Source organism: Coturnix japonica, chromosome 3 (assembly GCF_054131305.1).
Source record: "Coturnix japonica strain WE chromosome 3, WE-NBRP24, whole genome shotgun sequence".
Classification (NCBI taxonomy): domain Eukaryota; kingdom Metazoa; phylum Chordata; class Aves; order Galliformes; family Phasianidae; genus Coturnix; species Coturnix japonica.
In genome coordinates this window covers 87,890,368-87,917,685 of record NC_140665.1, presented here as the reverse complement: position 1 = coordinate 87,917,685, position 27,318 = coordinate 87,890,368, and the positions used below count along the sequence as shown (strand labels likewise).

General features: G+C 34.6%; 1 protein-coding gene across 2 annotated transcripts in view; it reads left to right on the top strand.

The window, feature by feature from the left end:
* Positions 1–27,090, top strand: part of PXDN (peroxidasin) — a 73,347-nt gene extending 46,257 nt beyond the window's left edge. For both annotated transcript variants that reach the window (XM_015859355.3, XM_085542152.1), the window contains 11 exons: positions 514–626; positions 939–1,095; positions 3,442–3,550; positions 3,975–4,132; positions 6,699–8,202; positions 9,007–9,141; positions 11,932–12,140; positions 19,835–19,955; positions 22,194–22,326; positions 23,459–23,572; positions 24,173–27,090. In XM_015859355.3, the coding sequence (XP_015714841.2) occupies positions 514–626; positions 939–1,095; positions 3,442–3,550; positions 3,975–4,132; positions 6,699–8,202; positions 9,007–9,141; positions 11,932–12,140; positions 19,835–19,955; positions 22,194–22,326; positions 23,459–23,572; positions 24,173–24,295 (2,876 nt within the window). In that variant the 3' untranslated portion in view covers positions 24,296–27,090. The remainder of the gene's footprint in view (positions 1–513; positions 627–938; positions 1,096–3,441; positions 3,551–3,974; positions 4,133–6,698; positions 8,203–9,006; positions 9,142–11,931; positions 12,141–19,834; positions 19,956–22,193; positions 22,327–23,458; positions 23,573–24,172) is intronic.
* The last annotated feature ends 228 nt before the right edge of the window (positions 27,091–27,318 follow it).

Here is a 27,318-nt window from a genome sequence, read left to right as displayed (position 1 = left end):
AGTATTGCTCACCGTGGAATTCCTTAAAAATTGAATGTCATTTGATATTTAAGGCCTAGGGCTTGTTGGGTTTAGATGCTCAAGGTTTCTGGTAGGGGCACTCAGAGTTGAGTGAGTTCTGAAAAATACTTTTTCTGTAAAAAATAAAAAAAAAATTCTGTAGCTGCTATTTGAAATTTAAAAATTTAAAATTTTTGACAGAAGTTGATGGCAAATTTTACACAATTCTGCTGATTTTGTTCCAAGTTAGCTATTCACGGGGTTTGTTTTTTTCAGAGCTATTAACTTAAGGATCTTAATGTTTTTTTGCAATTACCTGCCCATTTGCTTAGAAGTGTATGTAAAACATCACAAGATATTAAGAACAAGGAATGTTATCTTTAAGGCGTAATTAGAAGCAATTAAAACTTAATTAAAATAGGTGAATGGTTGGACTGGATGATCTTTTAGGTCTTTTCCAACCTTAGTGATTCTATGGTTCTATAACTTACCAACGTGTCTTTTTTTTTCTAGTGACTCCTGTATTTGCCAGTGTTCCTAGTGACATGACAGTAGAAGTTGGCACAAATGTGCAGATCCCATGCAGTGCTCAAGGAGAGCCAGAGCCAGTAATTACATGGAATAAGGTAAATAGAACTCCAGTAATACATGCATTGAACACCCTACATATTTCAGTAACAATTCTTTGTGAATATCCAATTGATATTCCCACTTTCAATGAAAGCAATAAAAGTATTAAAGGAACAAAACTCACTGTAATGCTGAGTCCCTTTAGACTATTGAAGCTTCCACCAGGACATGTTTTGGTAACTATTTGGTAGCTCATTACTTTGAGGAAAAAAAAGAATAAAATAATAATAATTAAAAAAAAAAAATAATCATCTTTTAAAACAAGGAGTGGATATAGCAGAATAACAACACACTGTGCTTTGCTGCAGGATGGAGTACAGGTAACTGAGAGCGGAAAATTTCATGTTAGTCCAGAGGGATATCTTACCATTCGTGATGTTGGAACTGCTGATGAAGGCCGATATGAATGTGTTGCCCGCAATACCATAGGATACTCCTCTGTTAGTATGGTACTTAGCGTTAATGGTAAGGTTTATGAGTTGGTCAGTGGTATGAACTAGATAATTACTTTTATTATAATTATCTAATTTGTAAGATGAAAAAAGTTCATCAAATGCTGAATTTTTTTTTTTTTTCCTCCATTATATAGATATATTTTTCAGTTCTCTTCTGGTCCTCTCTTTTTTTTCCCCATTTAATTCAGGCAGCTATGTGTACAGATGTACGACAGAAACATGTCAGCCATGCTCTGGGTCTTAGGCTTCAAAACAAACAACATTCTAGGCTCCAGTTAATCATGCTTCTTTCCTCTTGAGTTATAATTTGGACCTGTTAAAATTTTCTGGTTGAATACACAGTCTAATCTTTTGAGATAACTTAAAGAACTCCTGTGGCATTTTTCAAGAGGCACTTAAAGCTATGAATTGAAAATGGGGCTAAAACCACTGTGAAATTACTCAGTAAAGTAGTAAAGTTGTAATACTCTTAAGCATGAAAAGGAGAAAACAGGAAAAAAAAAAAAAACCCAAAAAAACCCCCAGAAAATATGGCTTTTTTTCCAATTTTTGAAAAGCAATAATGGCAAATTTCTGCATGATGGGAGAAGATTATGTTTTTGTTGCTTAAAAATCAACTGATAGGTTTTTAACAATCAAATTGCCATTTTCCTCTCTGAAAAATATGGTTTGAAAGGAATGTATGCAGCTTTGACTTTTAATATTTATTGGCCTTAATAGCAAACTACTGTCAACAGAAATAAAGTACTGTATAGTTAACATTTGACTGAGGTTTATTATTCAGCCTGCATGTGCTGTTAATTAGAAAGATAACTCTGCAGAATGCATACTACTGTTTTCTTGTATCTATAATGCTAAAGCCCTAAGATCACTCTGGGCACGCAAACACTCTTCCAAAAAAAAAAAAAACCAAAAAACAAAAAACTTTAAAAAGGGTAGAAAAAGCTGTAAATGACATTACATCATTCTTATCAGTAATAATATAACTCTGTAGCTGTTACAGCAGTTGCTAATTGGCATGGATCAAGGTTTATTCCAATCAGGTGTTGTGGTCAACCCATTTTGAGTGCCTAGAGTATGTCAGCAGCCCAAGGCAGCTGGCCTGAGGGCACATCAAGGGGCTCCGGTAATTCACTAATACAGAACCAGGTACTTTTTATTTGACTGTATTGATGGTTGAGTTTGATTGCTCTTGTCCAGGCTCTGAAGCTCATGTGGACAAAACCTGAGCTGCCAATAATGCCAGAAAAAAATGAAATAAATGAGTAATGAAAGGAGAAAAAAAATATCACGAGAAGCTTGTAAACAACAGTTTTTATATCAGCTGATTTTGTACGTCTGCTGACTTTGACTCCAGTGTTTTTGCTTTGGACGTTTTCCCTACTTGTAACCTTCTTCCTGTGTGGCTTTTCCAATCTAAACATACTCTGGAAATTGTTAGCTGTTGCCCCTGGATCTGGTAGTTCTTGGGTTAGGCTGAAAGGAAGGTTATTGGCCTTAGATGCTGTACAAACATTCAGCTGCAATTGAGCATGGCATGAAAAGGCCTATGCTTTAGTGTTCTGGTACTATGAAGAGTTGTAAAAGCCCTGAAGTATGTGATTTTTAACATAAATTATTTAGCTTAATAGTACTAAAAGTGGAAATCGAAGTAGTAATCAAAAGAAATAACATGAATATACATTGCTTACCAGAGTGAATTCAGAAGTGAAGAGCAGTGTTAGTTTAGCATAGCTGTTTTGGGGAAGTATACAAATCTGTATTTTTCCTTTTTATTTCTTCCAATTTGATTTTGTCTTATTTGTTTTCATGAGATCTTTTTGTATTTATGTGGTTTGTGTGTTCTAAAAGGCAAAATTAAGTCTATTAAGTCAAATTCAATTTAACACCTTAAATTCTTGCATTGAATTCAGCCATTTGTACAGTACTAAGTGGATTTAAAGGGAAAACTAGATATTATTTCATTGGATATAGATCACGTTGTTCATATTAACACTAGAAAGCTGATAATACACTACAATCAAAAAAAAAACCTCTTAATTCATTTTTACTTACAATTGTAGGACTAATTAATGAGCAGTTAAACCCCTCGCACATTTATCCTTACATTATTTTTAGAATTATAAGTAAAATGAATTTTAAACTTGTGTTAACTATTATTTTAGCTCAGTTTTTCTCTTCTGTAATATGTTTTGTTAGAATTCCAAAGAATTTCATATTTGGACAAACTAATGCTTAAAGAACAGGGGTTTACTTTGTACAACTGAAATGATGTCGTGTCTAGACTCTGTTTTATAGAAGTATCTTTTTGTGTGTGGTCATTTTTGCAATAACATGTGAATTCCTCTTTCTGTAGTCCCTAATGTCAGCCGAAATGGAGATCCTTTTGTACAAACATCAATTGTGGAAGCAATTGCGACTGTTGACAGAGCAATAAATTCGACACGTACACATCTGTTTGACAGGTATCCCCTTCTTTTTAATGGATAAATCAAAATTAAAGTGTATACTAGAAGAAATGGAACATTTAGTAAGCAAGAAGCCATTTTATTATTATTTTAATGAAGTTTAATGTAAGATTAGTTCTGGAAATAGTAGTGGTTCAGCATGGAAGGATTCTTACTGCTGAAATACTAAGCAGAGAACAAATTTTTGTTGATCTTTTTATCCAATGTAATAGTTTTCCTAGGGAGACAGTGTGTTGTAATAGGCTAGTAACTCTTTATCTCTGTATTCTTTTATTAAATATATATATATTTGTTTTTGTTTGCCTTCCATTTTGAGATGAGTAACCAAGGTATGTTTTAATCATGTTGAAATTTTACTGTATGTGGTGTTATTTTACAACTCCTTTGTGCACTTACCTTTTTTTTTCAAATTATCTATTAGTCGTCCTCGTTCTCCAAATGATTTGCTAGCCTTATTTCGATACCCGAGGGATCCATACACTGTTGAGCAAGCAAGAGCTGGGGAAATATTTGAAAGAACATTACAGCTTATTCAAGATCACGTACAGGATGGTCTAATGGTTGACCTGAATGGAACAAGTCAGTATTCTTTCCTTATTTTTTCTGTGATGGAGTGTATTTGCCTTCTTAAGTCATTAATACTTCCAAGAGAGATTGCCAGAGTCTGGGTCTCAATTGCAGAACCCTTATGTTGAAATCAGATTCAGTCCTTGGTTTGCACGCTGCTACAAAATAATGAAACTCAATTTGATTGATTTGACTGAGCTCTCCTAGTAGAATGTTTCTACTTTTCCTCATGTTGACATATTAGGGAGAAGTTCACACTGAGAATCTTCTCCTAATCTAATTTGACGTTATGGGAGTGTCTAATGCATCCTGTTTGCTAGCTGCTTATGTGTTAATTGTTTCATTGCAAAACAGACTTATCTGTTATGTATTGAAAATAATCAGTGATTTATTACTATTCCTTTAAGTAGATTCATTTGGTGTCATCATTCAGAGAAAAGAGGCTGCAACAAGAAGAGTCTCTATTCTTTACAAAACAAGGTTTCTACATGTACCACCATAGTGTTCAAAGAATTATTTGCTACTCGTTCTTTAAGTACTGTATCAAACTAAGCTGTTTAACTCAGATCTCAGATATTGAGAAATAATTTTTTGCTGATTTTATAAATCAGCAAAATTTGGTGTTTAATATTTCTACTTTTTATATATTGAACTCCAAGTTCAAATTCATTAAGTCCATTTGGAGCACATACAACTAATATGTGTAAATGTGTGTGTGGATAGGCTCGAGACATAGTACTGAAGCATTTGGAAATAATGACAGAGTTTTAGGACAGCTTTTGAGACTTGAGACATAGCCAAAAGCTACACTTCCACATCTAGTGGAAATATTTTCACTTATTATATTTCTTTTGATGTTTATAATTGAGTATTTATTGTAACTTCCGAAAACTTTAACTCTGACTGACCCTGAACTATGCAAGTATTTATAAGACCAAAGACTGCAAGCTTTGTGCAGTACTGTAAATGTGATACTAAAAGAAACTTGTTACTAATTATTAGAGCTAAATAAATAATTTGTGATAAAGTTAACTACAAAAACTTATACAAAATTATGTGGAGGCTCATGTCTTTTAAGAGCAACATGATTTAATTTGCTTCTCTGATTACATGCATATGCAAACATTAAATACAAAAGTCACACAGTGCAGTACAGCAGTAAGGATATTTGAAAACTAACGTGTGAGAGTACCTTAGCTGCTTTTCATTAGAATTTGTAATAGAAGAAACCAATCACCTAAGCCTTATAAAAAAATAGCATTAAAGCATGTAAGCACAAGTTAATGAACACAAAATCAGGCAACTTTCTGTGATATTGCAAATTCTGTTCACAACCAGAACTTATTTTTCAGCCAAACAAAATCTATAGGAATCTGGCATATAGGGAAACCTGAATGCTAGGACAAATCTGCTTTCATTTAACTAGCCTAATGCTTAGATCTTTATACTCAAATTTCTCCCTATGTGGTTTTATTTCCAAATGCAGAACCCAGTGAAAGGTGTTATTTAGCACTTTTACATGGGTAACAGTTGAGAAACTTGACAATTTTGTGTTCAGAGACTTTTTTTTTTCTTTTTTTTCTTTTGTAAAATCTTGGAATATACCAAGGAAAAATGGTAGAGCCAAATTCTCTTCCTCAGTGCCAGACAGTGTAACAAGGGGAATGGCCACAAACTGCTGCTCTTGAAGTTCAAATTGGATGTTAGGATACTTTCTCACCAGGAAGCCAGCACAGTATTGGAAGAACTTATCCATAAAGGCTGAGGAGTCTCAGTCAGTGGAGTGTTCAAGACAGCTAGGCAGGGGTACAGCTAAGCAGAGCCTGACCTGGAGACTTCCTTGCTTCAAGCAGGAGCCATCGAATCTAACCCCTAGCTGAAATGTTGCCACCCACTGGAACTTGAAGCAGTGTCAAGGTTCCAGTTGTGAGTGGTGTGGATCCAAAAGGAAACCTGTGCCAAGTGTAATGCAAACACTAATTTTTCTTCGCAGTAAACTGCTGTGAGTAATGTGAATGCAGATTATACCGCACCACTTCTCTTACAGATCACTCTTCTGTTTAGCTAAATTGCTCGTGGTGATTTTCCTCTCTATTTTCTATTCTTTGTTTGTCTTGCAGCACTACAACTGTTAATGTGATAAAGCAAAACAAAATAGCAATATGTTCACTGAATTGTCAAGTCTTAAAAGAGAAAATTCCAAAATCTAAAGAATTTGCTGAGTTTTCTATGATTTTTTTACTATCATGAGGAATATTTTCCGTTCTCAGTATGAGGCTGTTATTTCTGAGAATATCTGTACTTTCTTAGGTGACCAAATAAGAAATGAATTCCTTTTGTGAAAGTTCTACTTGAATTGTCCTTTTACATAATCCTCTCCTGATTTTGTAGTTATTGTTCTTCAAATGAGTGAACTGCACAATATATATGTGTGATATAGCTGATCACTGTTTTTTTAAAATGACAATCGTGAAAAATACAGTATAAAAAAAAATAACATTCTAAATAAATGCATGATCTCTGGGAACCATGAGTCTACAAAGTCTTTGATTTTCTTTCTTCTCTCTTCTGGTTTCAGGTTATCACTATAATGACCTTGTATCCCCACAGTACTTGAATCTGATAGCTAATCTCTCAGGCTGTACAGCTCATCGACGAGTGAACAATTGCTCAGATATGTGCTTTCACCAGAAGTACAGAACACATGATGGAACATGCAACAATCTGCAGCATCCCATGTGGGGAGCTTCTCTGACAGCCTTTGAACGTCTGTTAAAGTCAGTCTACGAAAATGGATTTAATCTGCCTCGGGGAATTGAACCCAAGAGACTCTCTAATGGATATGCACTCCCAATGCCTCGCTTGGTTTCAACTACTCTGATTGGAACTGAAACCATAACCCCAGACGAGCAGTACACTCACATGCTCATGCAGTGGGGTCAGTTTCTTGATCATGACCTTGATCTCACCGTTGCTGCCTTAAGTGAGGCGAGATTTTCGGATGGTCAGCATTGCAGTTCAGTTTGCACAAATGATCCTCCATGTTTTTCAATAATGATACCGCCAAACGATCCCAGAGTCAGAAACGGTGCACGCTGCATGTTTTTTGTACGCTCCAGTCCAGTCTGTGGAAGTGGCATGACATCACTCCTGATGAATTCTGTGTACCCACGAGAACAGATTAACCAGCTGACTTCATATATTGACGCATCCAATGTGTACGGCAGTTCAGATCATGAAGCGCAGGAAATCAGAGACTTTGCAAGTCAAAGGGGTCTTCTGAGACAGGGCATCGTACAAAGATCTGGCAAGCCCCTTCTTCCATTTGCTACTGGCCCACCAACAGAATGTATGAGGGATGAAAATGAGAGCCCCATTCCCTGCTTTTTAGCTGGTGATCAGCGTTCTAATGAACAGCTGGGTCTTACCAGTATCCATACACTGTGGTTTAGAGAACACAACAGAATTGCCACAGAACTTCTGAAACTCAATCCACACTGGGATGGTGACACAATATATCATGAAACACGCAAAATTGTTGGTGCAGAAATGCAACACATAACATTTAGCCACTGGCTACCTAAGATCTTTGGAGAGGTAGGCATGAAGATGCTTGGCGAATATAAAGGTTATGATCCCAGTGTTAATTCTGGCATAACTAATGAGTTTGCAACTGCCGCTTTTAGGTTTGGTCACACACTCATTAATCCTTTTCTGTATCGACTGGATGAAAACTTTGAACCTATTCCACAAGGCCATCTACCTCTTCATAAGGCATTCTTCTCTCCATTTCGGATTGTAAATGAAGGAGGCATTGATCCACTTCTAAGGGGATTGTTTGGTGTTGCTGGTAAGATGCGTGTCCCATCACAATTACTCAATACAGAGTTAACAGAGAGACTCTTCTCCATGGCACGTACTGTGGCTTTAGATCTGGCAGCTATGAATATTCAGAGAGGCAGAGATCATGGAATTCCTCCCTACCATGATTTTAGAGTTTACTGTAATCTTTCTTCAGCTCAGACTTTTGAAGATCTGAAAAATGAAATTAAGAATCCTGAAATCAGGGAGAAACTTAGCAGGTGAGCCTGGGGTGAAGAAAAACTATTATCTAAATGTGCATGTGAAATTAATAGCTAAATATCTTATTTGGAAGAAAGTATTTGTTAAAAAGTTGTGAAGATATTTTTTTTAAGAAACGTCAGTCTATATCAGGAAATGAGAAAAATTCCCACATGTATTTAGTTTCTCCACTTCTAGATCTTGATGAGCAATATGAAGTTGCATGCATTCATGTATTAATTTGAAACATCTGTTTTTATAAATGTTGCTTAATATGGATGTAGTTTTAATGCAAGGTCATACACAGATCTATGCAATCAGGAAACAGGAATTAATCTAAAACAGGAATATAATTCTTTGTATGTGCACTGTCCTTTCATGTGTGCATTCTTCATCACAAGTGATCTGTGCTCCTTTAGCAGTATCAACAACTGAAAATACATCTTCAGCTATCTTCTAGCTTATCTACACAAAACCAGAGTCTGAGTCTTGGCTAGGGTAAAACATTCAGAAGGGCAAGAATCATTTATTAGGAATCAAAACAAAGCTATTAGAATAAAGGAAATTGTGGGATAGACTCCCAGATCCCCGTGTTCTTACTCGTACGCACAACTTGCCCTCCAGGATTTCTTGTAGGTACACTACAAATTCTTCACAAAAGATGTAGCATCAGCATGGTCATTTTTTTACTTCATGTTACCCATATGTTTTCCCTTTAGTTTTATGGCATACTGTTTTTGTGTGTGGAGGTTTGTTGTGTTTTTATTTTGTTTTAATAAATGGATAATATTTAAGGACAAATATTTGTATTTTTCTTTTTATAGATTGTATGGCTCCCCCCTGAACATAGACCTATTTCCCGCTTTAATGGTAGAAGATTTAGTTCCAGGAAGCCGACTGGGACCAACTTTGATGTGTCTGTTAAGCACCCAGTTTAGGCGTATCAGGGATGGAGACAGGTAAATGGAACTACTATGGAAACTAGAAGTAATTTAAATTGAGAATGCTTGAAAGCAGTTGCAATGTCTTGTTTCAAAATCAATCTGCATTTATTATATTTGCTTGAAAGATGATGAGAACAGGTTCAAAATATTATTAAAAGCTGTGATGAATTTGCTTTTTACATCTGTTACTTTATATGGTGAATATGCCATGCCGAGTTTCCAAAAGTACCACTGCCAACAAACTCTGATTAATTATGAGTCACTCTTGAGCTTCCTTTTACCTTTTAATCAAGCTGCTTCCTTTCTGCAAAATGGATGTTATTCATCTCCTTTCGCTAGTATTTAATTATTTTTTTTGACGAAGAAATTATAATAAGTAAGTCACTCTCTCTCCTAATAAGAGTGGGTTAAAAAAAGTACTGCTCTGTGTATACGACCCAGTGCACTTTTGCAGTAGAAGCAGTATGTGCACCTGCAGTGCATTTAAAACAGGCAAGTTGTCCATAGGAGCATAATTCGATAATTTTTCTTATATTACTTTACATGTATACTATGAGCAATTTCTTATTTTCGGTTTCAGCAGTGCCAGGAATAAGAACAAAATCATCGCTTTTGTTAGAACAGCTAGAGTGCTTCTGAGCAGTTTCAGCACACAGGTCTGGAATTTGAAAGTCAACATCTTCTTCATTTTAACATTGTGATCTAGAATCCCGCTTTTACTCTTAGTGAGGGTCAAAAGACTTGTGCTGGTTAGTTCCCTCCAAGTGAGAGAGACATAGAGAAAGAATGTAGCTAATTAGATTTGGTTCGCTTTATCTAATGTTAATTGATCTATACAGGTTATGCAGTTGTTACTTAGAGTATATAAAGGCAAAAAAAAACCAAAAACTTTCTTACATGAAATCTGCTTAAACATTAAACCGTGAAACATAAAAATCTCATGCCTGGAGGCAGCGAGTGTTAAAGGAAACATATATGTAATATATATCCCAGATAGCTGAGATAATTCCTATATGTATCACAACCGGAAAGTGTTTGGGTTTTTTTTTGTGTGTGTGAATGCATGCTTTTTTTTTTTTTTTCCCAGCAAATATTTTTCTTTTCCCCAGAGAAAGAAACACTTAGGAGTTATAGGAAAACACTGAATATTTAGGGAACAGGATTCTGCTGTCCAAAGAGTACAAATGTTTTGAAGCAGCATGCCAGAAAATAGTAAAATATTATTAGACATAATGAAAGCAACTCTCTCTTCCTTGAAAAGCATTTACAACGGGCTGGGGATCAAAGCTGTCAGCACCATGCCAAATAAATGTGCCTGTGTAGGGAAAAGGAGTGATGTTTGAAGTGAGCCTAACTTCATATCAAGATGGAAATTTCATAATCTGTTTTTCTGATCCTACTGCTTGGAATTACATTGGCGACTGTTCAGTGTCTTATGAAAATGATAAAATAAGTAGATAAAATGAAATTTGTTGTCCGTTCTTCTAGGTCTAGTATAAAATAATGTTGAATTTTACATCAAGCTTAAAGATTCTCTCACTTATTTTTGCGATACTAATTTATAGTGGTATCTTCACAGTCTTGTGAGATGTAAACAAAATCACAGTGAATGATTCTTATGTGTCAGAGTACTGTAAAATCTTTCTAAATCCCAGTGACTTAAAATGTTTTCTTTCAGAAGGCTGGCTTCTTTCTCATAGTAATCTATTATTTATGTTTTGTATGCATAAAAGGATTTCGACCCTTTATGAATGAAAATCAAAATATATTATTCTAAATATTTCCTTCTTGAATCTCATGAATTACCTGAGCATATATTAAAAAGACCCTAAGTTAATGTGGTCATTTGAATTAATTCAAAGAGAAAAAAAATCTTGACTAAAATTAATAACCTGTTGTCTTAATCATAACATATGTATAGACTAGCCATTCTCTAATCTTTTCACAAATTCTATCAAATTATTTTTGTATCCATAGGAAAGATTTCTGGAGAAAGTATTTTAAAGCTCTGCCTTTAAAGAACTTTAATTTTGGTAATGTAATGCCATTTTTTGTGCCTTAGGGCATCAAAATGCAACAAAAAGAGATGTCAAAGTTGTCGTTAATGACTTAGGCCCTTTCAGAGTTTCGGCCCAACACTACCTTGAGTAGAAGTGATGCCTTTAGGCATCTGGATCACAGCCTCAAACACAGTGTATCTGGGCTCATCGATATGAAAAGAATGTTAATGTCCTTGATTGTATTCAGAGGAGGGCAAAAAATGCATGCCCTGTGAGGGAACGCTGAACATACTTGAGTTAGCAAGTCTGAAGAAGAAGAAGGAAGGTGGAGAGATGACTTCACTGCTCCCTGCAGCTCCCTGAGGAGGGGAAGCAGAGGGAGGTGCCGGGCTCTGGATCTGGGAACTAATGGCAGAAGGGGAATGGCACAGAGCTGCACCAGGAGAAGGTCATGCTTGATACTGGGAAATATTTCTTTACTCTGAGGGTAGTCAAACACTGGAACAGGCTTCCTAGAGAAGTGAGTGTTTGATGCTCCATGCGTATCAGAGTTCAAGAGGAATTTGTACAATGACCTCAATTAATATGCTTTAATATTTGGTTACCCCTACCTGGTCAGGCAGGTCAAGCAGCTGAAGTTGATTTTTGTTTGGTCAGCTGAACTATTGTATTCTAAAGGAAAGATGTCTGAGAATAGGATCTATAAAAAAGCTCATTTAATTTTTAATACAGTATTGCAAGTTTTCTGGAAAAGTAGATGTTTTGATTTTTCACTGGCTAACCTGTCCTTTCTGTGAGATTACAGGTTGTGGTATGAGAACCCGGGTGTATTCACACCTGCTCAGCTCACTCAGATCAAGCAGACGTCTCTTGCCAGAGTTCTGTGTGACAATGGCGACAACATAACCAGGGTGCAGCACGATGTCTTTAAGGTGGCTGAATTCCCTTTTGGATATAGCAGCTGTGAAGATATTCCTAAACTGGATCTCAGAATGTGGCAAGATTGCTGTGAAGGTCAGTAGTGTCTTTTTAACTCCTTTGGTAAAATGTAATTATCTCAAAGGACAGAGTTCTCTGTTAAGCACCTCAGAATTTAAGGCAACATTTGAAGAAGGGTTCTATCTAGTATGACTTCACCATGACTTCACCGACATCAGAAGTGACATGGGAAAAAAAAAAAAAAAAAGCTACTGTAAGATGTTGCAAAATTTAGCTTTCAAGCTGATAATTGTTTTGTCTTGTCTAGTAAACAACTCTGAAAAACTGATTACTAGATAAAAAAAAAATTCTTCACTGGGAGATTTAGTCCAAACTGCTGGTTATCTGTGTGAGACTGGGAGAAAAAGATACTTCAGATTTTGATGAAATCATGTATATTTTTTCACAAGGTATGATGTCATTTAGGTCATGTCCTGATTTTTATGAAGTTATTCAATTTTTTAAGCAAGTCCTTTCCTATGTTTGCTCTTCCCATACTGATGATAATAGCTTGTAAACCACTAGATATTTCTGAGGTTGTCATTTTACCAACAGAGCACAAAGTCCTTCAGTGTCACTTCAAAAAAAGTCTCATATATACCAGAGGCATAAGGAAAGAAACAATTATCATTCTTCAAATGCTTTACTATAAGCAAATAAATTATGTTCTACCAGTTCAGAATAAGTTCATGTTGCCAGGGTTCATGCAGTTTGGCAGAGTTTCACAAATACATTAATTACATCAATTTGGAAAACTCATAAAGCTGTGTAATTATGTGTTGATTCTCTAAATGTTATGTTATCACTGAGCCCCATAGAGCATGTTGTTATCTTTGGAAAGTCTTGAGACTATAGTGCCATTCAACAGACTAGCTTCTATTTCCATTCAAGAATCTTACTACCAGAGTAATACTGGACTCAGTACAGTTTCACAACTGCCAGGCAAAAGAGAAGGTAAATTACTAACTGCCTTAAAAAAAAAAAAAAAAAGAAAAAAAGCCTATTTGTATTCCCTTCTTTTTGAAGTCAGTGCAGAGGTTAATGGAGAAAAAATAAAGTATGTATGGCTTGAACTCCTTTCTTGTGTGGATGAATGGGTGTAATGTGTTCTACAGGAATCCAGCGTTAGGCAATTCAGTTTTAATATTTCACTCTGTGGTACTGGAGACTGAGCACTCATCTGAGGTGAAATAAATGCACAATATGCATTCAGGAGAAGCATTCAAGTTTAATAGATTCTGTTCATATTAATTTATTACTTTTTTTTTTTTTCTTTTTGAATAAAAGTATTTAAGCAATATTCCTTCCCCGCACTTAAAATATTTCTCATCATTTTATAAAGAAAATTATCCTAGTCAGTGCTAAATTAAAAATCAGAATACAGACTCCAATGTAATTGCACTTTATGTATCTTTAGTGACCTGTATATTCAGCTATTTACCAAGGTTAATAAACATATCTGTTTTTATTATCCTTCCTTGTTTTTAGTTCAAGTGAAAATACTTTTCCACACGATGAACAGAAAAACTTCTTTGTTACAAAGAGTTATTTCTTAGATTTCTTTACTAATGCCAGTATTTGTTTCTCTTAAGGAAAAGCATTATTACCTTTTCTAATTACAATAGCAGATTGACTCTAGATTTCAGTTAATGAACCATACAACAGAATTACTGGTTTTCAGTAGTGGGAAAAAAACCGTGTTCCACTGAAGTACACAAAGCTTTTTTTTATTTCCTTCACTTTCTATCTTTCTTTTACCATTGGAGACAGAGGGAAGTTATGCAGAATTATTGCAGCTCTTTGTTTTAGCAAAGAAGATTCAGATTTCCTGAAGAAGCAGTGTTGGTGTTTTTTTTTCAAGTTCTCAAGTACAAAAAAAAATATTATTATTATTTTTTTACTTTGAAAGCACTCAGTATAGTTTTCGTGATTAGCATTGAATATAGTCTGAATATAAACACAAAAATGATAAAACTCTTTTCTCGAAGATGAGCATATTATTCTGAATGTGGTAACGCTTTATGAAATGAGTTACATGGAGAATAAAAAGACTCCTTGCAAGCAGAAGGAAGCATAGTATTACTCCAAATATGTAAAGCGGAAATGTTTTCTATTTCTTCAAAAGTTATGCTCAATTTTTTAATTTTTCAAAACAAAAAATATCTTTAATCATGTTTTATGTCAAGCAATAGCCCAGTTATAAATGATTCAGACAAGACAAGAAGTCATTCTCATAAGTACAACCTGATTTATGAAGGCAGTTTTTCTTAACTGGTTGTCAGTTAACAGCAGACTTATCTACTGAATCAAATACCATTTGTTTTGGATTAATTCAGGAAAACACTCTAATAATAATTTGGATTAAATCTAACTGGATTCATTAGAAGGGTTAAGACGCGTATTTCATCTGAATGCATGGTTTTTCAGTAGGATAGACCCACATCCTGTATTTCAAGACCTTACTAGGAATTATGTCCTCTGCTATGTCTGTATCAGCCACATTAATCTCTTTGATTCAGGAATTGCTCTAAGCATTGCTTTCACAAAGACTTTGTCTGTTTAATTATTGTACTTGATTCCCAAATTAGAACTTGTCTGGCTTTTTATTCTATTATTCTGTTTTTATTCTATTTTATTTCCTTCTCGGAAAGGGTATTCAGACACTGGAATGCACTGCCCAGGGAGGTGGTGGAGTCACCGACCATGGGAGCGTTCAAGAAACGTTTGGATTTTGTGTTGAGGGATATGACTTAACAGGGAAGTATTGGTGATGGTTGGACTGGATGATCTTCTAGGTCTTTTCCAACCTTGATAATTCTGTGATTCTAGCTTCATATACTATTATGCTCTTCTTATTATGCCTAACTTTTTCAATTAAAAGAACAAATAATACAGACCTAGGCACTAAATGCTGTGCAAGATTTTACATATTTCAAAATCTGAACATTAGTCTTGGGCTGAGGCTGTAATTTTTTCAATGACAATAAAAATTGTTTTGTAAGAGATCTTCAGAGTATCAAAATGATGTAGTTTATGCCTGGCTGTGTTTTCTCTTCACACAGATTTTGCTGTTGCTTGTATCGTGTCATATTAATATTTGCCTTCTGCATTCAAATGGTATTTCTACGTTGAAATTTAACAAATTTTATTGAGAGAATCAATATAGTTTTAAAATATTTCATGCAAGCCAGGAATGCTTGATTTTTTTCTACCTGTGGCCATTAACATGAAGTTCTAATACATAAACTAAAAGTCAGGAGGCATTAATTTCTGACATTGCTGCATCTTTACTAGGAGGGAGCTCATGCCATCAGTTTCCAGAGCTACTAAAAAACTAGGAGAAAGTAGTAGGCTCAGGCTTATTGCATTTAAGCCTAAACTCCCATTAAGAGCACCCAGGGCTAAGTCCCATGGAGCTCTTCAAGTCCCACTGCAGGCAGTAAGGGAAGAGATTCTGTTCAGGCTGCAGTCAGTGTTTTAATTTGTCTACATCTCTGCCCTTTTACTGTAAATAAGCATAACTAGAGAAACATCCTAATGCAAGTATCTTGGTGATTCTGTGCATAATGAGGTAATCAGAGCCTTTCATCAATTGTGGATTTTTACTGTCTTTCTCAGACACTCATACCTTCCCAATCTAATGGGCATATCAGTTCAAAGGGTCCTTAGTTTGCAAATTTTCATTTAGTCCTTGTATTTTCTGCCTCCAACTGCTCTTTCTGATTGATCTTTGGTATTTGTAGTCTTCAGATATATATTTTTAATTTTCATAACTTTCTAAATAATCTTTTTTTTTTTTCTTTTTTTTTTTTTTTTTTCTGCTTGGGAGAATTTGCCTTGCTTTGTTTTTTTCTTTCACCTCAAGAACCTAATAGTTCTTCCTCATCTACCCATTTGCCATCCAAAAGCTGTTTAGTTCACAAAAACAGAATATGCTGTTGAAGGTCTTAAGGCTGTCATTAATTTTACTTTAGTTGGATATTTGTTTTCCCAACAATGTCTGGAGCTTCTGTCTTTAATATAATTTGTCTGTGAACTTCAAAGTGAAGTACAGATGTGAGATCTCCCTTCAGCCTCCTCTTCTCTAGGCTGAACAGACCAAGGGACTTCAGCAGCTCCTCATATATTTCCCCTGTAGACTCTTAACTATCTTTAAAACTGTCTTCTGGACACTCTCTAACTGTTTTATGTCCATTTTGTACTGTGGTGGCCAAAACTGCACACGGTACTTAAGGTGAGGCCACACCAGTGCTGTGTAGAGCAGGACAAACCCTTCTGCCACCTGGCTGGCACTGCTGGGCCTGACACACCCCAGGGCACAATTGTCTTTTCTGTCTGCTTGAACACACTACTGACTCATGTTCTGCTTGCTGTCAACCAAGACCCATAAATCTCTTTCAGCAGGGCTGCTCTCCAGCACCTCAACCACCAGTCTGTATGTATAGCCAGGGTTTCCCCTTTCCAAGTGCAGAGTCTAGCACTTGCTCTTGTTAAAATTAATGTGTTTGGTGATTGCCCAGTTCTCTAATTAGTCTAGATCTCTCTAGCCTCTCTACCCTCAATGGAGTCAACAGCTAGCTCCGCCCAACTTAGTATTGCCAGCAAACTTGCTCAAAACTCCTCTTAGTCCTACATCCAAGTCATTTATGATAACATTGGAAAAAACTGGCCCTAAAAGGGAGCCAGGAGAGTCACCAGCCTGATGTAATTCCATTTTGGCCATTTTCAGAGTTTCTCCATCCTTTTTACTAGTCCCACTGGCCTGACTGGGTGTTCTTACCATAATACAAATGCTTATAGTAACGACAATGTAATTCACTACTTTAAATCTCAGATAATTGAAGTGTAATGAAATAGAAGCAATAGTTGCATTACCTGTCCTTTTTCTTCACATTTCCTTAATCTTTCAAGTTGTTTTTAATCTATTTTCAGATTAATTCTCCCTGACTCAGATCTTGAAATGTGATTTGCTAAGAATTAAGATGGCTTAATACTTCTAAATGACTTTTCTTTTTCCTGTTCAATTTATGTTATAGGTCCAATTTTAAAACCTTGTGGGAAACAGGGTACTTTCTGAAGATATTTATATAGCTATCAGATGCTGATGAATTATCTTGACATTTGCAATATGACAATAACCAGTTTCTGGAAGAAAATGTTATCTGTAGAGAAAAAGAGTATTCAGTTGGTTTTAAACATTCAGCTTTTTTTTTTTTTTTACAGAAAATGAATTCAAATAAATATAGCTGATTTGCGGAAATTTTAGGTAGAGTGGAAAAAACCACAGAAGTTTAGGCTGATTTTTCTCATGTGCTGGTATTTTTAAGGTATTTTTCATTCATCTTCTTTATGCATATAGATACAGATGTATACGAACACGTGTATGTACAGGTATATGTACAAACCTCTTGGCTGGGGCTTTTTGAAAGCTGGTGCATTCTGCATTCTGTCCTGAACCTCTCAGCACTGTTAATCTTCTCTATTATTCCTGAAACTGGAACTAGGGAGTAAAGTCGTTGCTTTGAAAAACTTGCACCTTTAAAAACTACAGAAATGTCAGATCTATGTACTTGAAGCTGCCACTTATATGGTTCTTATATTTGCCAGTCTAAGGTTATAAAAACCTTCCCAGGGTTTTGGTGCTTTGATTTGAAGCACCAACGTAGAACTGAAAAAACACAATGGGCCATCATGCTATTATGCTGAAGAAAACTGTAGCACAGAGGATGACTTCAGGAGATAGTAAAGAAAGGAGAAGAGTAGCATCCTTTCTGAAATTGCTTTCAATAGAGAGTAACATGAGATGCAGGAAAACTTTAAGCAAAAAGATTGCTTTAAGAAAAAGTTTCCTCTGACAGAAACTAGATTTTTGTCCAGTCATCCTTCATTGTGAGACCTCATTTCTGTCCATACTAAATACAGAAGTAACTAAGGGTGATAAACTATGTCATCATGCCCAGCATCTTACAGACACAACAGTCTGTTCCCATCTGAAAGAGCTTAATTTCTGAGTGAGCGATGAGAAGTTTGTGTGAGAAACAACAGAACACACAAGAAGAATGAACAATAAGTTGGCAGTAGATATCATCCAGTTCTTGGGTGCTGCTGTAATTATAGGAGAAAGGGAATAAATTTACTCAAGAAGAGGACAAGGTGCAAGGAAGAATAAGGGAGGAAAATTAAGTGGAAAGCTGTTAGAGAATGATCTATAGGTACTGCGTTCAAATTGAAAATGAATAAGATAATAGAATTATCTATTAAGATTAAATTAAATATTCATTATTCATTATTCATTAAATTAGTTATTTGAATTAATGAGAGTGGGGTTTTTTGTCAGTTATTTTTCTCTGTCTTAATTGATATTAAACTGTGGGTAACCTTTTTATTTTATAGCAGGAAAAATAATACTAGACTTTCTTAAGTAAAAGTCCAGTGCAAATAAGAATAGTCCAGTATACTTATTGTTGTATAATTGCAGAGCAACCAGTACATTGTTTCCTCAGTTTACAGATAGTAAAAACAATACATTTGTTTCTCAGGTTGCTTAGCTGAATGTTTGTTTTTGTTTTTTTTTAATATTTTTTTGTGTGTTTGACTCTTGTTAACTTGAAACTTGTGCAATAATTTGTGTTAATGCTTTAGGTATATGTTCAAGGTACTGTAGAATTCAAAACAAATATTTTCTAAAAATGGTACTACCCTTTTGAATATAGTTGTTGTGGTGCACGTTAAGAGAAACACCAGGGAAAATGACTTCTTCCCCTGTTCAGTTGCTGTCATGGTTCATTTTGCTAATACCGGATTTAACTGTGATAATGAATCCATGGATTCCATTTTTTTCCAGCTTTCCCTTCTGGTTTCTTAGCAGACTCTCTAGTTCTAAGATCTGAACATGCTTTTGGTTTGTGCAGCAGCTTGACTCTTGACAGCTGTTTGTTTTTAAAACTTCTGCAAACAGAAATGAGAAAACTTCATTTTCTAATTCTCTCCAAAGTGCTGTTCCAGTTTTGTTTTGTTTTCTTTTTCTGTTCTATGAGGGACTCTTTCCAAATATTCACAATTTTTGGAAGGCTGAATAATGTAATTTGGAAATATATACTTCATCCTGTGAAGTCATCCTCTCTGGATCTTATGAGAATACATTATTATGATTGTTCTCAGGCTTGACACTTCTACTATACCATAGGAAATGTCTTAGTGTCTGAGTGGTTGGTGATACTTTCAAATCCCTTAAGAAAGCCCTATGCCCAAACATACGACTGTTTGACCAGTAAGGGGTCCACAAATGTTCTCCAGGATTTAATTAAATATTCTCTTTCAAATGCCAAAAATAACAAACTTAGAATAGATGAGGAAACGTCGCTTTTCTATTTCTATTACTGTTTCCTTCATGTGTAACTACCTCATTCCAACAAGAAAGCTGCTAAAAGCTGGAAGAGTGCAAATTTGGGATATGAAAAGATTATTTAAAGCAAAAACGATATATTTGTGGGGGGAATAATATTTATTTATTTATTTCATACAAAAAATCCCAAAAAACTGGTCTGTGAATAATCAAATTCTCTGTGTTCAGCTGACTTAAGTATTGTATCTCTCAGAGTTTTACAGCTGCATTCAAGCTGATTCCACAAGGGCCAGTATATATGATTCAGAAGATGCTGTAAAAACACATTAATATTATAACTGCATGTATTGTAGTTTGTAATGTGTAATTTCTTGTCTTATTTCAGACTGTAGAACTAGAGGTCAGTTTAACGCATTTTCATACCACTTTCGTGGAAGACGTTCTCTTGATTACAGCTTTCAGGAGGACAAGCCCTTGAAGAAAATGAAAATGTCCAAAACAGTAAGGTGAGATTTTTTCTCTTAAAGACCTATCAAGAAGCATTTGTTTTCAAAATAGAATGAAACTGAAGGATTTCTTTGTAAGCGCACCACCCTTTTTTTCCAGTCTATGCTTTCTCCAGTTTATCACTGATGTATTTTATTCTGACACTTCTGCATAGCCATGACAGTAAATCACTTCTTTTCACACTTAAATTTGTGTAAGACCCTTTGTATGCAACACAGTATAGTACTTCTGTTCTTCCTGTGCTTTTCAGGAAAATAAGTCAGTAATGAAGGGCAATTTGGGGGATTTGGAATCCCACAGCCCTGCTGTGCCTGCAGGAACCAAACTGAATTACTTCCTGACAGCTGCCAGGTTCTCCTGTAGAAATGGGAGGGAGCTGAGTGCTGATAACACAATAAAAATGTGTGGTGATGGTAGGTTGATGAGGTTGCTTCCAGTACCTCATAGCAGAGCATAGGAGGACAGGTTTTACAGAGGGGCAGTGTTGTTTATGACCCCATATTTCTCAAAATACTTCAGCAAGGAAGTAGGTCTCAAGGGGTCAGTAAGAAAGTCTTCACGTGTCCCTGCAGTTTCCAGTGAATCTATGAATTAGTGCAAGGAAATTAATCCTGGTCAAAGTGCTTTAGTTTTGTTTTGTTTTTGTTTTGTTTTGTTTTTGTTTTTTTTTTATGTGTGTGTGTGTGATATTTTGTAAAGAATATAACTGAAAATACTTCACTCTCTCTCTCTTCCTCAACTGAACATCCTTTGCTGTTTCCATGTAGTGTGTTCTTTCAGCAAATAAAATTATCTGCTTGATTTAAAAGAACATTGGTTCATATTTTTCCAGTCTGCTCACTCAAGGAAAGGAAAGTAAGGAAAGATAAACACGTATCTGAGAAGCATCTTGTCCTCATTAATAAGCTGTTTCACTGTTTCAGAGATGAAACTCAAAGATCTGCAGTAGTCGAGCACTAATTAGGGCAACAGTATATGTAGTAAATTTACAGTACTTTGTTTAGAGTGTAAATAGAGCCAGAACAACAAGTTTCTTTCATCATTCTTATCAATTCTCATGCTCATTTTTTATTTAAATTACATTTAAATTAATTTAAATGGTGGAAAGATTTTCTTTTTTTTTTTTTTTTTTTTTCTATAACAAGCAGGTGGGGAAGATTAAATATTTACTTACAAAATAACAGCTGGTTTACTTGAATTTTGGCATATTATATTGTTTTGAGTTCTTTTTCTTTAACTTGGATTAAGAAGTATGGGAAACTAAGTAGCTTGAACACTTGCCAATAAATACTGTTTTAATTTATACAGAAAGATTATAAACTGTGAATCCTAATACCGAAGACAGTACTTTTCCTATTCATTTTCTGTGAAGTTCTTAGCTCTGGAGAAGACATAGTAACAGAAGGAGGGCAGGCTTGTATGGATTGAAAGATATTAATGTAATAAGTGACTTAATAATTTGTGTTTTTCTAGTTTTGAATATTTTACTTTTTAAGTTGTGCCAAACAATATCTTGCATATTACAGACAATTCCTTTGATAATTATGTACAATTTTCCCATCAGCAGAGGGAGTTGATTAAACACAGTTTAGTGTTGTGCGACTCTTATCGGATATCAGCTGGAAAGGGCAATAGACAAAGACTCCAGATATTGTGTATGATAAATAGCACTGACCTCACAGGTAAATTAAATTGGACAGAAAAATATTTCTATATATAAAAGCATTTATTCTCATTTGAACATGAAGCTTCTTACTTTTAAAGAAATTTCTTTAAATGGATTGTTTGCTGATGAGTCTGTAGAGGAAAAAGCTATGAATCTGAATGTGGAAGGTGTTTTCAAGTACAGCTTTTAAGGCTTTTTTTTAGACTTGTTGGTTTTTTTAGACTTTTAGACTCTTTAGGCTCAAGAGTTTCCTTGATTTTTTTCCCAATCAGTTTAAGGTAATACTTTACACTGCCACTGGTGAAAACTTTTTTGCTTCGCCCTTCTTGAGATATAGATGTTATTGTTCTCAGTGGAATGAATTCACTGTCACTAATTACAGCAGTAATCCATAACTCACCTGACCTGAGGCTGTCCTCTGCACCGGATGATGTGGTGTACTGTTGTGGTTCATATAGCCAACTATCCACACCTGTGGTTTGGTGTTCTACATTTTTGAGAACTGTTCTAAAACATCTATCTAAACGAAAGAGCTAGATGAATGTGCTGACATGGCATTCATTTCTTGCAGTTCCATGAAACAGAGTAAATATTTTCGTAATGCCACCTCAGCATCTGATGAAAATGCAAACATGCCCATAGTGAATGACTTCAAAGAATTTGTTTTGGAAATGCAAAAAACAATTTCAAGCCTCAGAAGCCAGGTAAGATCCTATAATGGACAGTTTCTAATTGCAGTTTTAATTTATAATGTTCTTCTAACACCACTCCTCTTATGTTTTTAATGTTTAGACATCCACTGCAGCAGAAAACCACCACATAGTATCTCAAACAAAAAACAACACATGGTGTGTTATTATTCTTTATGTTCTTTTGAAATCATATTGAAATATTCTAAAATTGGATCTTCTTGACCTTTCAATCTACAATTAGTCTTTCTCTAAAAATTTGTATATGGAGCTGGAAAAAAAAAAAAAATTAAAAAAATCTTTTTTCCTGTATAAAATATATAGAATCTAAGTAAAAAGTAGTAAAAACATTTACAATGTGACATAACTCAGAAAAACTTAAAGACAATGAAATTTAGTTTCAAAATTATTTACTTTGTAGGACAGATAAATCCAAAATAAACGAAAGATTTTGCCTAGAAAATTCCTCTAGAACAACTTTTCTGTGTAATCTATAAATCTTCATCATATATTTATTTACACTGTAGTTTAGTTCCATGTTTACTGGTATAATTTATTATAATTATAATTGTGCTCACTAATGCTGCTGATTTGACAGTGGTGAAATACTGTGGTAGTCTGAGCTAAGAGTTTGTTACATTACTATCTTTTTTGGATAGAAACATTGTCAAAAGATGATGCATTTCTAATTACTGTTCCCAAGAGAAACACATCCAGCAAGATACACTAGTGATATAAAATAATTAAGGAAAAAAAAAAAAAAAAAGGTAAAGTAATCTAAATTCAAGTTAACATATTTAATTGAGGTTTTGGTTTGTTTGGGCTTTTTTTACCTTTCTTTACTCAAACAATCTGAAAGGTCTGTATTCATCTTTCCATGTATGTTAGACATAGTTTCCTTATCTTTGTAAGATGAATATTCCAACTGTAGGAGAGATGTATCATTTATTATTTGATTTTTATGTTTTGAATGGCTGTCAATATGCACTGCATATTTCCAGTTTTTTAAGCATTCTAAAAACTAGGTAGCCAGAATTAAACCCAGACAAGTATTTATCATGAACTCCATAGCATGGACATGAGAGGATACTTTACGCATATAAAAACTTTCCTTTTATTCAGTTATTAATTTTTCAAATGTTTTCAGATAAAAAAACTTGAATCACGCCTCAGTAAGACTGATTGCACTGATGAAAAGGGTAAATCATATTCCAGCAATGAAACCTGGAAAAGGGACCCATGTACTGTGTGTGAATGCAAAGTAAGTACCTGGAAATCCATTTGGTGATAGAAAATATATTAGGTTCCACTTCTAAGTCAGCATTTCCAGTTTTATGCTTGGTAATTACTGGGTAACAGTTTCTAATTTTTTATTCTTTTTTTTTTTTATAATGAATCTTCAATTATTTGGTGCAAAATGTGATTCTGTTTCCATTTCCCTAGCCCTGATAATTAACTGCAAAATGAGAGACCTTATGAAAAATTCTATTAAAATAATTGAAAATCAAAAGCTCATATAGTTTACTGCTAAATTTTCATTTTCTCTTATCATGGCTTAATCTTTAAAAAAAAAAAAAATGGATTCAAAGAAATATGTGGATACTTACCATCCCAGTTTCATGCCTGAACCTTTAAAAAAAAAAAAAAAAAGTTACACTGCTGCATTAAGGAAGTTAATATAGAAAGAGCCTTCTCGATATCAATTTCAGTAATGAAATAAACAGGATGAAGTTAGTTGTACCAACTGAGATCTTAGTGAGAATGAATGAGAACACTTTTTTGGTAATGTGAAAACAATGTTTCTCATCTGGAAAATGTAGCTAAATATGGTCTGGCTTTGTTCTTTTCTTTCCTGATTCAGGTTGGTCAGATTACCTGTTTTGTGGAGTCATGCCCACCAGTTGACTGTGAAGCCCCTGTGAAGGCTAAAGGGGATTGCTGTCCAGTCTGTGTCAAAGAAAGTATTAATAAAAAGAAGCCATAAGTCTTCTTTTATAGATTTTAGGGAGCATACTCTTCAAATCATATCAATGCCTGCTGATGGCAAAAACAGGTAACTACAGGCTTAAGACAGCAAGAAATCAAGATTTACAACATTCTAATGGTGCTGTAACAGTATAACATAATGTATCATTGTATTTTCTGCCCATGAAGGTAATCACAATGCAAAATTAACAAAAGGGAAACTAGCAAACAGGTCAAACTTAATTGTGTGTTAAACTTCTCAGGTTAGACAAATTCAAACTGGTGCTACTTTAATAAGAACACTGTCAGGCAATTTAGGTATCTGAAATGACTGGGCTTAAGACTTACTCTAAAATGAGCACTTTTCTTTCCCATCTATGATTGGCAATGTTGACCGTTTACTCTCCGTTTTCAGTCCCAGACTGACTTGAAATTTAGCTCTTTGTTATTACCTTGTAAATGATGGGAAAACAAAAGGTTACTCACGGTATCCATCAGTGCTGTAGAGGACCTGTTTCTGCAACACATCTATGCATGGAAATGCTGATGAATCACTTTTGTGAATGGACTACCAAAGAAGTTAAGAAAACCAGAGTGCGCCTTTCAGCATCCTCTTGTTAATTCAAGGAGAAAAATTAATTGGTATTTGCAAACTAAAAAAAGCTAAAATTAGTCAGGAAATATGAGGGAAATATGAATAAATGTAATTGGAAGATAGAAAAAGCAATTGAATGTATATTACATGTGTAATTGACAGTGTTCCTCATTTTAGAAAAACATACATGACAGAGTAGCGTCCGATCTTAACATGAACATAATCATTTTTTTTGTCAAAACATATGTAATTGCTTGGCAACTTTGTTTGTTTGTTTGTTTCATTTCTTTTAAATCATTGTAACATGACCATCCACTCCAGTTTTTAAGCATGCTTTTCTTGATCTTGGATCGGTTCACCTAAACGCATGGCCCTGTTTTGAGAATGTGAAACCATGTCACATGCCATTTTGTATACAAAGATACCTACTGACTCGTGCATATTGTCAATAGACATCTGTTCCTGATTATATTGTGGCACTGTTTGTTGAAAAAATGAACTATCAAAATCAAGCATCGTGATTAATTGTGGATTGACTACTTTTTCTGACAAAGTATTTGATTTTTTTAAGCTGTTTTTTTTGTGGTTTTTTTCCAATTTCATCTAAGGCATATATATTTTTACCTCAGTATTTTTATTATTCATGTTAAAATGGTCTGCCAATGGACTTTATTTCCCATTTAATAAATGTTTAACATTATAGAGTATATGTCTATGCTAGCATCTCAAAGTCATATACTTTTTAGAATACAAACTGCATATTTTTGACCAGGAGTTATATTCAGTGAAGTACAACTATCATACCTCATTTTACAGGTTGGTTTTTTGTTTGTTTGTTTGTTTATTCGGATTTGATTCTCTCTCTAACTGATTAATTTTAGAATGGAATTCTTCTTTAGTTATGCATTTCACTGACTTCTGAATTTGTTGCTCAAATTTAGACATTTGGGAATCAAAAAAACTGCACAAAATTAAACATTTTTGTTCTAACATTTCAGATTATACAAACAAACTCAATTCTCAATTACTGCATGGTAAATCAAATACCTGTGTAATAATTAACCTAACACATCAATATGGGTTCCACTATAACATTTATGGCACATAACTTCTCTGATTACTAGCATTAATAATTTCTAGTTTGATAATCAGATACCATGACACACTCTCAAACTTTGGTGTATCTTTGAAGCTTGCTACAGAAACTCATTTCAACTATAGTAAGAGCAATATGTACATGTGAGTGGTGTGTTAAAGATGCGTGGTAGAGGGTACACATGGAACTGCAATTTATATTTTTTGAGAATATTTTAATTGATTTTATATATGGTATTTTGATTTATGTAATTTTCTATTTTAATACTTATAGAAATTGTGTGTGGCGAGCATGTTTGAGTATCATGTGGTTTCTAGAGGCTGTCATTCTTGTATTTTTTTGATACTCTGGTATTTTGTTGAAAGTCCAAACCACGTGTCTCATCCTGTAAGTTCAACTTGGATGGAACTCCCGTTGACCTATAGCAGGAATTCCTCCAAGAGGAAAGATTGCAGAGCTGAACCAAATATAATTTATCTGTCTAAACAGTTGTACAAATCAGTAATACATTCAGCTGATTACTAGTTACTTTCTTTTATTCCAGTTTTATACTAAATAAATCTTCTCTAAGTTTCTGCTTATAGGAAAAGAGAGTTTCCATTTATACAATATAAAATAGTACCATATATCTGATAGTTTGTTTTCTCTATCCTCCAGAATAAAGAGGGAGGTTTTTTTCATTGTTCACTGTTTATTCATATGCTATATAAAATGGATTTAGGAATTCTGGAAATGCTTAAGTATAATATTGAGTTATATTACACTATCCATCTAATGATAAACTATTCAGGAAAAAAAAAACCACAGGTTTTTATCCACAGTTTAAAGTGTAATCAGTCATGGATTGTAGTAATGAAGTTTTTATTGCTGTTCCTGCAGAATCAGCATTGATTTTAATGTTTCTGAAACAATGGCCAATGCCGAGATGACCATTTCCTCAGTATCCACTGTGAGAATATTGCTGTAATATGTTGCAAATTTTACGTATTTATTTTCTTTTTTAATGTTACCTAAACGAAGTCTTTGTTGTTTTTATTTTAATCAGTAAATTTACCAAAGAACTGTTTGCACTGTATAATGAATGCTTTTCAGTTAAAATAAAATGGGCCACATTTCCAAGTTAGCTCCCTGGTGGTAATTCAGTTACAGCAATGATTAAATGAGATTAGTATGCCGAGGGGGTAAAGACAGTCTCAAACCTCATATGCTCAGGGCAGCTCTGAAAGGGGTCACCTGTGCAAGAGATTCTCCTCATCTTGTTAATCCATCACAGGATACAAGTTACTACTGAAATCAGGAAACTCATCCTTTGGTGAGGTATTAGGATCTCTGGGGTGCTGGGTTGGTTCCT